Source organism: Lytechinus variegatus, chromosome 1 (assembly GCF_018143015.1).
Source record: "Lytechinus variegatus isolate NC3 chromosome 1, Lvar_3.0, whole genome shotgun sequence".
Lineage (NCBI taxonomy): Eukaryota > Metazoa > Echinodermata > Echinoidea > Temnopleuroida > Toxopneustidae > Lytechinus > Lytechinus variegatus.
Window position 1 is genome coordinate 54,738,069 of NC_054740.1, and position 8,864 is coordinate 54,746,932.

Here is an 8,864-nt window from a genome sequence, read left to right on the forward strand (position 1 = left end):
TTATCTACTTCTTTTGGAAAGAGTTTACAAAAGTCAACAACATCTGCCATAGTTGGAGTTGATGGCGTTGGAGGCAAGAGCAAACGTGACATTGGCTTCACTTTGTCAAGTGTTCGCTGCATTTTCTCCTTGAATTGCAGTATTAACTGCAACCCCAACTTCCCCCTCTCCCACCCATCCCCCACCCTAAGCACATTCTGACACCATAAATTAAAAAAATCTCTGGCGACAGAATTTAGTAAAAATAACTTAGAACATTTTTGTGTTTTTGCCAACTGCAAACTTGTAGACAAGTCTACAGGTTGTAGACTTGTCTTCATGAATTTGCCAACTGCAGAGTTACCAGTTTTTTAAGTCTTGCGTTCTGTTCTTTTCAGATCTGAAACGAGAGAGTACTCGTACATCACTTTGCTGACTGGTAGAACGTAGTGTTCTGCCACTTTAATAGGCCCACTTTTTAATTTGCCAACTATACTTTGGCTTTGATTAATCTCCTTAAACCTTTGAAATTCATCCCACCCCATATTTATTTACCTTGTCTTGCCTCTAATTTTACAAAAGTAATGTGTTTGTTAAATCGTCAATAATTGTGGTATAATTTGCAAACTCACAAGCTTGTTTATATTGGGGGAGGACCGGGGGCTCACTTTTTGTGTTATTATATAGCTCCATCTGTTTTATCCTTTGTATTTTGCTGACTAGTAGGGCTCTAAGCCTGGCTACATGGACTTGGATTTGCCAACTGGTTGGCTTTACTCTAAGTAAGTCGTAACCTTCTTCAAAGTTAGTACCCCTACTTTTTTATTTTCTTTTCTTTTTTTCTTTCTTTTTTTTCTTTTTTTCTTTCTTTCTTTCTTTCTTTCTTTCTTTTGCCTGTGACCCTAAGTTTAGGTAAAACTAACAGGGAGTGGAGTTAAAGGCTGCAGAAGGGGGTGGGGGTAGGCCGTAGGCCCTATATCGGCCGCGGGGATGCTTCATATCGGCCGGGGCCGGTAATTAAGCACCCCAAGATTTTCCTTGGGGTGCTGCGTGTGTTTGGGCAGCACCCCCTGGAAAAATATATGCTCAATGTGAGAAATGTTGGCAAAGGACCTACATAAATTATTTTCAAAGCTCTTTTTTTTTGCTTGTCATAAAACTCTGTCCTTATCCTATAGAAAATCTCCTTTTTTGTAGCGATTTTTTTTGTGGGCTTGTCATGTTCAAACCAGCATCCCCTGCAAAAAATAAATAAAATAAAAATCATTCCCAGAGTTAGGGTGCATGGTCACCTCCCGCTGATCATCTCCATACCCCTCCGCTGCCCCGCCCCCTCCCTAAGGCTAATATGCATGCTCAAGATTTCCGAGGCACCTGCAGAAAGGTCAAAGTTCGCAACCACGTCGCACAAAAAAAAAAGAAATTGTGAATAGTAGTACCGGTATACCACACTGTTCCCGTCACTGCTTGTTGTCTCAATCTTGAATTGATTTGCTTTAACTGTTTGATCCAAGTCACCATGATTTTAATCAAGTATGATTGTATACTTCCCTTGATTGCAATAGTATGTTTCTGTCTGTCGACTACGCTTGCAGCTAAGAAGAAAAAGACTAAGGAACTTGAGATCATATCAGAGGTAAACATATCAGTCCCATTCGTACCATATTTTTGCAGGTTTTTTTTTTTGGGGGGGGGGGGAGTTGTGTCGGCACACCCATAAATTTGGAGAAAAACAAAGGTGCATTCTCCAAAAATACAAAAATGCTTTCATCTAGGAGTGATGTTCTGGGGGAAACAAAAGTAAAACTTAATTTTGCATTGGGCTGATCATGACAAAGAAAATTATAGCCATATAAATTATAATAAATAATCTCATCAAATCTCAGTCCATACATGTAATGTTTGGACCTGATTGGTATAGTGAGTGATTGTATTACCGACCGGCCTTGTATTATTACCGAACGCGCGCATCATATGCGTCAGAAAATAATCAAATACGCTCAAACCTTTGCAACTTCCTTCCAAAGGGAACTTAAATAGAAAAATGATGAAAAATTATCAAAACACAATTTCGAAGTCTTTATATCCTCAAAACATTAAAATATGGTCAAAATAGCTCATCAGTGACTTTGTTGTTTTCCCAACTTTTCCCATAGAAAACACACGTTCGGTAATACGATACCTTTTCAAGTGACCAAAATTTTTCACTTGCGAAGAGGGGTCCGATTGGAAGCTGATGTCGTAAAAATGAAAAACAATTTCGGCAAAATTTCTGCATATTTATATTTTGTAGGTATTTGTGCATTTATGGTGAAAGTTTGGTGAATTTTATTGGAATAATGTGTTTGATATGATCAAATTCATGAAAAGTGTTCGGTAATACGATCCACTACCATACTAGGAGTGGTCTCAGTGGGACAGTGTAGCCAGGGCAAGAGGCTTCTAGAGGGTAAAAATCATTTACTAACGTAAGGTTACTCTCAAATGAAGCCAGGTCTTTCTATACACTTGTGTGTACCACCAAAAACCCGGAAACTTTCGCCCCCGAGATTTCTACTTTCTCTCTAAAAGATCTAGCCCTAAATCATGTACATGGGATACAACTTCATTTCCGACATTTCTACGCCATGGATTTAAATTTTAGACAAGAATTCATTTAAAAAATGAGAAAATGAGAAAAATATCATGATAAGCGTCCGTATCGTGGGTGAAGAACAATAGTAAACAAGATGGCAGCGTAAACATCGGGCAAGTCTTCATGATATTTTTCTCATTTTTTTGATGAATTCTTGTCCAAAAATAAAATCCATAGCATAGAAATGTCGGAAATGAAGTTGTATCCCATGTACATGATTTAGGGCAAGATCTTTTAGAGAGAAAGTAGAAATCTCGGGGGCAAAATTTTCAGGTTTTTTGGTGGTACACACAAATGTATAGAAAAGAAGACCTGGCTTCGTATGAGAGTAACCTTATGTTAGTAAATGATTTTTACTCTCTAGAAGCCTCCTGGCTAGGACAGTGATGACTTGTCAAGTCAAGTTTTATTTTGAGACACAACAGCCATCATATTTTGCTGATGACATTTTCAGTTTGTTTGTTTTATTATTATTTTCATTATTTCATTCTTTTACTCGGTTCTGCGAAGGGTATGATAATACGCCAGTGGCGGACTGTACCAGACTGGAAGAAGAAGAAGAGTCATCTTCGTCTAAACCTAACTCAGACACTCCGCTTTAAATGCAATAATTGATTTATTTATCTCGCTTGAATGTAATCATTAGAGTTGTAGACCCTGCCTTGTCTTTGGGAAAAAATAGTTAAGGATTTTCCATCATTTTGGGGAACATGTTTAAATCTGGTGCAAATTTAAAGAAAAGAAAGCTGGGTGAGGTCCATTTGAACATTTGACATGATTAGTTTCAAATGGCAATTTAGTATTTTTATTTGATATCACATGGCCAATTTGGAATTTTTGTAATAATATATTATTTTTTACTGTGAACTTGAGTGGAGATACTAATGAAATGAAAGTAGGCACATTGTAAAATTTTGAAGGGTTCTGCATACAAAGATCTTCAACCAGAGGCCAAAGCACAGACAAGTCATGTTGGGATCATATGGTTTAGGAAAAATGATAAGTTATAAACTAACATCATTTCATTGTTAATCATGGCAAATGTTTCTTTCATATTATTTGTTGGCATTATACCAAATTCTATTCCACTTGATTTGAACTTTGCAGTACAAACCAGAAGAATGTACAGTCGTAGCAGAAACTGGAGATGCTGTCAAAGTGCATTACACAGTAAGTATGATAGATGAATTCAGATTGATGAGATTATAATGGGCTTTTATGTGATGAAAGCAAATCTTCATGGGAAAGGGCTGTGCAGTGAATATCAGATTGAGATTTTTTTTTAAAAGATTGCAAAAAAAGGACTTTTATCATTGATACATGTATATGATTGATACTCCAACTGATTCACAGTCAAAATTTTTGTTGAATTTGCTGGCATTGACAATAGCTTCATGAAACGATGACAAAAGAAATAACATGCCTTGTCACAAGGCAGAGCTTTTACATTACCAATTCTCACATTTCTTTATAGACAAAATAGTCTGGCATGCGGAAAAGTTGCTATGGAAATGAATAACCCCTTCAATAAAGCAGATTCACAGGATGTCTGTACTGGCCATACTCTCTGGATAAATTACTCTGGCTTTGATTTTTTTCCTTTGTGTTTTTTTTTTACAGGGTAAATTTGAGAATGGTGCCATCTTTGACTCATCGAGGCAAGATAACCGAGATCCGATTGATTTCAAGCTTGGTGGCAAGATGGTGATCCAGGGTTGGGAGATGGGAATCGTTGGCATGTGTGTCGGGTAAGTTTGAGGTACCGCATAATCTGAATTGCACCTCAGTCACATTTGTTCTACGGTCGCTGTACGGCGAGTCAAAAACAACGGTTTTACCAGTTTTCTACCATAGCTACATATAGATGGTATGAAAAATAATGAATAAAACGGCTGTTTTCTACTCGCCGTACAGCCACTGTAGAGCAAATGTGAAGAGGTATTAGTCAAAACTTTCTATACAGAAATCTGTTCTCCTTAGAACCTAGAAGATGTAGATGACACCTGTCTTGCATGCTCTGGGAGATGTTTCAAAAAGATTTAAGCTTTGACGTAAATTGCACTTAAATGCAAGTTGTGTGTGATAACTAATGCTATGTACACTGCATTTGTCCGATCACGCGGATGGGATGCATTTTTAGTCAGATGGTGTGTTGACACTTATGCATGAAATTCACCCCTGGTCTAAAAAAATCTTTGATTTAGGTGATAATTTGATTTATAGAAGGTCAATGTTTAAAGTCACTTGTGTATTTTATTATGTTTCACATTATATAAAGACATAAGGATGATTGCAATAGAATCAGCATTTTTTTTAAAACTCTCTTGGTCTAAATGTGATTCCAATACAAGCCAGTAGTTGGTACTTTATCACTGCCCATGGGCATCTCTATTCGCCTAGTAGGAAAATAGATAAGGAAAAAATATTGGATTAAAGCCATTATGTAGACTGTCTCAATAAAAAAAAAACTGCTCATACAAATAAGTTTTGAGGTGACTCTTGAATGTAGAGCATATAGAATGGAAAATGGGATCGTATTATAAAGTTTAGGGGCAGCATAACAAAAAATTGAAATGAACAGTGACAAACTCACATTACAAATTTGCATACACATTACACTCTATGTTATGGCTATCAATTTTCAGGTAATACTGCAATAATTTAAACTATTTTTTTTTCAAAATGTAGCAAAGATTTTGCTGGGTTGTTTGATCTTTATAATATTGATTATAATGTTGATGCAACGCCACTTGTTATAGGGATGAATTTAGCATTGAAGATGTCTTTTTGATTTGTATGTGTCATGTCATCTTTATTAATGATCTGGTGAGAAAAAGTTGTAAATTGTAATATTAGTTTTGATACATTTTGTTGTGCAAAGTATTTCTATTTCCTTTATACTTCATATTTCCTTTCTCAATAACTGCTTAGAGGCAATTTGCAATATATAAAATTATTATTTTTATTATTATTATTATGTAGGGAGAAGCGAAAGCTCATCATTCCTCCTCATCTAGGTTATGGGAAGAGAGGGAGCGGACCTATTCCACGTAAGTAGAATTAAAAGTTACGGACTAAATTAAACATTTGTAATGTAAAATTTACAGATTAAATTATACATTTGTAATCTAAAATTTGCAGACTAAGTTATATATTTGTAATCTAAAATTTACAGACTAAATTATATATTTGTAATCTAAAATTTACAGACTAAATTATACATTTGTAATCTAAAATTTACAGACTAAATTATACATTCACAGACTCAATTACACATTTATTATCTAAAATTTACTGACTAAATTATATGTTTGTAATCTCAGGAGACTCACAAATACTTTCTAGATTACTAGCTCGGTAGCTCACGATTGGAATTTAGCAGCCCCATTTGAACTCAAGTCTGTATTACCAAGTACTGTTTTTTTATCACATGTATTTGTGTTACATTGCTGCCATCATAATGATGCAATGAAGAAATAGTACTTGGAAATTAGATCATATCTGCATCCTTTCTCAGGGAACTTTTTCTCAATTAAACACCTTATTTGAGAAATTTAAAATTTATAATCTCCTTGGCTTAAATATCAACAGATTTAGTAGTTCAAAACAACTTGTAATTTACTCTTAATTATGATTTGATTGTTCAGGTCCTTGTTCAACATCAATTGAACATCAGCATATGAAAAAAGGCACATCTCATGAAATCAGTTAGCATGCATGCATGGATGTGAGTGTATTGATGTAAAAAAAATCCCTAAAGTTTAATGTGAGATAAAGATGTACATTTGAGATACTTGTTCATGTAAAAATTAAAGGGGGTACTCTAGGATAATTAGAGGTAAAGTAACCAAGCAAAATGCTGAAATTTCATCAAAATCCGATAAATACCAGTTATTGAATTTGAAGTTAAAAGCGATATTTTGTGAAAAAGGTTATGTGTACGTCATCATGAATATTCAATAGTTGGGCTGATGATGTCATATCCCCACTTTCCTTTTCTGGATGTTATTACATGAAATCATATTATTTCAACCTGGAGTACCCCTTTAATATTCATAAGATATGAATGAAAACATGTCCATATGTATATGTGTTCACTTGCTCATTTCTATCTCACAGCCGATTCAACACTCGTCTTTGACACGGAGCTCGTGGATTTACAGAAACCTGAAAATTCTTTTTCCAGTCGTGTAATGAAGCTGGTTCGATTCATCGTCCCTCCCTCGATAGTCGTCTTACTCATCTATTACATGTGGGAGAAAAGTGCCAAAAACCCGTCAGGGAAATTAAAAGGTGACAGACGGGGAAAAAAGAAGAGATAATGTCTAGCTGCTCCTAGACCCTGCATATTTGAATAATACATGTACACTCAGTGGACTATTATTATGCAACTTGAAGTCGGGGAAAACTCCCTGCCATTAAAGCGGGGTTGGCAGTTTCCTAGGAAATTTAGGTTTATCCTGCCCAGCTGGGAAATACTGGGGAAGAAACTTGTAAATGCTGGTAAGTACTTAAGATGTACTTGGGGATACAGGGAAAGGCTAGAATATGCTTGAGAAACACCTTGGCAATACTTGAGAATATTCAAGAAGTATATTTCATACTATTTTCCTGCATTTCCAGCTATTTTCCTAAAAATTATTCGAGATGGTATTTACCAATATTTCCCACCAGTATTTCCCATTTCGGCCAACCCCGCATTGAATAGGACAAAGATGTGCTTTGTGTGGGTCCATTGATCCGTTTTGATAAATGCAATCATATACCAAAGTAAATGAAAAAACTGTCTTGCCCAATTTCACAAGAGAGGGTGTCTGTGGTGTTAAGTCATCCTGTCTCAGTGCCCGCCTGTCTAAAGTGAAAAATCTGTCTTTATTGGCCATTACTGTTGTCTCCCATTTGAAACAAATATGTGTTATAGTAGACAGCTGGCAGTCGTCTGTTTCGAGGAGTTTTTAACATTTAATTTTCTTTAATTTCTCATACACAGACGGCTCACGATCGTGCAGCCGCCATTAGGGGGTTAACAATGCAAAATCCTTCCGACGGGGCTCATTGATTTTTGTCTTTATTTCAAGTAGTATATTAAAAAAAAATGGACCAAAATAAAGATTATTATTCCGTTATGGCCTGAAATGCACCAAAACGGGAAAAAGTAAACTTAAAAGAACAAAAAACAGTGACTTACTTCGGCTGTTGCGCAACTCCCACTTTGCTGGTTTATCCAAACTTAATACATAAACATATGGCCATTGAGTCCCTGTGCAGATCGAGCTAGAACTTCAGTCTCCTTAATTAGTGAGTGGAGCTAAACGGAGTTCAGCGGAACAACCATTATAACAGAGACCTAAGCTTTTGGTCTAGTGTTATAGCACCTGTCTATAAAGGCTACTGGTCTCAAGTGACCTCTTCAGTTTTTCTTGGATCGCCTTAATAGACAGGTTTGACTCTTTGAGGAAACTTGTTGTGTATCTCACTGCTGGGTGTTCTGTGTTAAAGCTTCTTTCAAGAATGTCGCAACAACTTACAATCACTAGGTCTAAAAATGCATTAGAGCTCTTTGAATTTCAGCTTTTAACAAACAATTTTAGCCTTTTCAGCTCTTTATTTGTAATTACTCACACCTCTTTATTAATATAAACAGTTTTGAGTTGAGGCAGCTGCTCAGTTTATCATAAATGTACAGTAGTTTATGAATAAATATCTAAGTAATTAATTCCTTTATTTGTTTACATGTATGCCCCTTCTCTCACATCCCTTTCCTTCCCCTTTTCTTTTTTTTCTCCTTTTCGCCTATCATTATTTCCTTTCATATTTTTTTCATCGTTTAATTGTTTCACACATGTTTCAGGTACACTTATTTGCTCTTCTGTCAATTCAAATTACATATGAGTATAACCAACATTACTTGAAGGTAATAATATGTAATGATTTTTCATAGCTCAGTTGAGATTTATTCAAACTTTTTACATATACTTATAGCATTCCAACTTATTTTTTTCTCTCTTGTGTTATCTTTTGCTTTACAAATATTGCACTTGTTGAATATATATTTACTGAATTGTCATTAGCTGACAATTTCTTCTGTAAGGTTTTCAGGGTTTATTTTATTTCATTTATTTTCTTAGGGGGCAGGGGCTTCATGTATGCTAAGATATGTGTTTTCTATTCATTGTACTAGTGTATCTACTTGTTTTCTGCAAAGATCTTTTAAAAATTGACTTTAAGTTCATGATTTTTTTCTCCCCAC

The 8,864-nt window shown here is 35.5% G+C and overlaps 1 protein-coding gene across 1 annotated transcript; it reads left to right on the plus strand.

Moving 5' to 3' along the window:
* Positions 1-1,397: 1,397 nt before the first annotated feature.
* LOC121417180 (FK506-binding protein 2-like) lies at positions 1,398-7,625 on the plus strand. The gene is made up of 5 exons (XM_041610780.1): positions 1,398-1,615; positions 3,722-3,784; positions 4,235-4,362; positions 5,597-5,664; positions 6,734-7,625. The coding sequence occupies exons 1-5, from the start codon at positions 1,499-1,501 to the stop codon at positions 6,934-6,936; spliced, it is 579 nt and encodes a 192-aa protein (XP_041466714.1). The 5' UTR covers positions 1,398-1,498; the 3' UTR covers positions 6,937-7,625.
* The last annotated feature ends 1,239 nt before the right edge of the window (positions 7,626-8,864 follow it).

Coding starts and splice junctions, on each gene's coding strand:
- LOC121417180 (XM_041610780.1), top strand. CDS start 1,499: ATGATTTTAATCAAGTATGATTGTATACTTCCCTTGATTGCAATAGTA. Junction 4,363..5,596: donor ATCGTTGGCATGTGTGTCGG/GTAAGTTTGAGG, acceptor ATTATTATGTAG/GGAGAAGCGAAAGCTCATCA. Junction 5,665..6,733: donor AGGGAGCGGACCTATTCCAC/GTAAGTAGAATT, acceptor TCTATCTCACAG/CCGATTCAACACTCGTCTTT.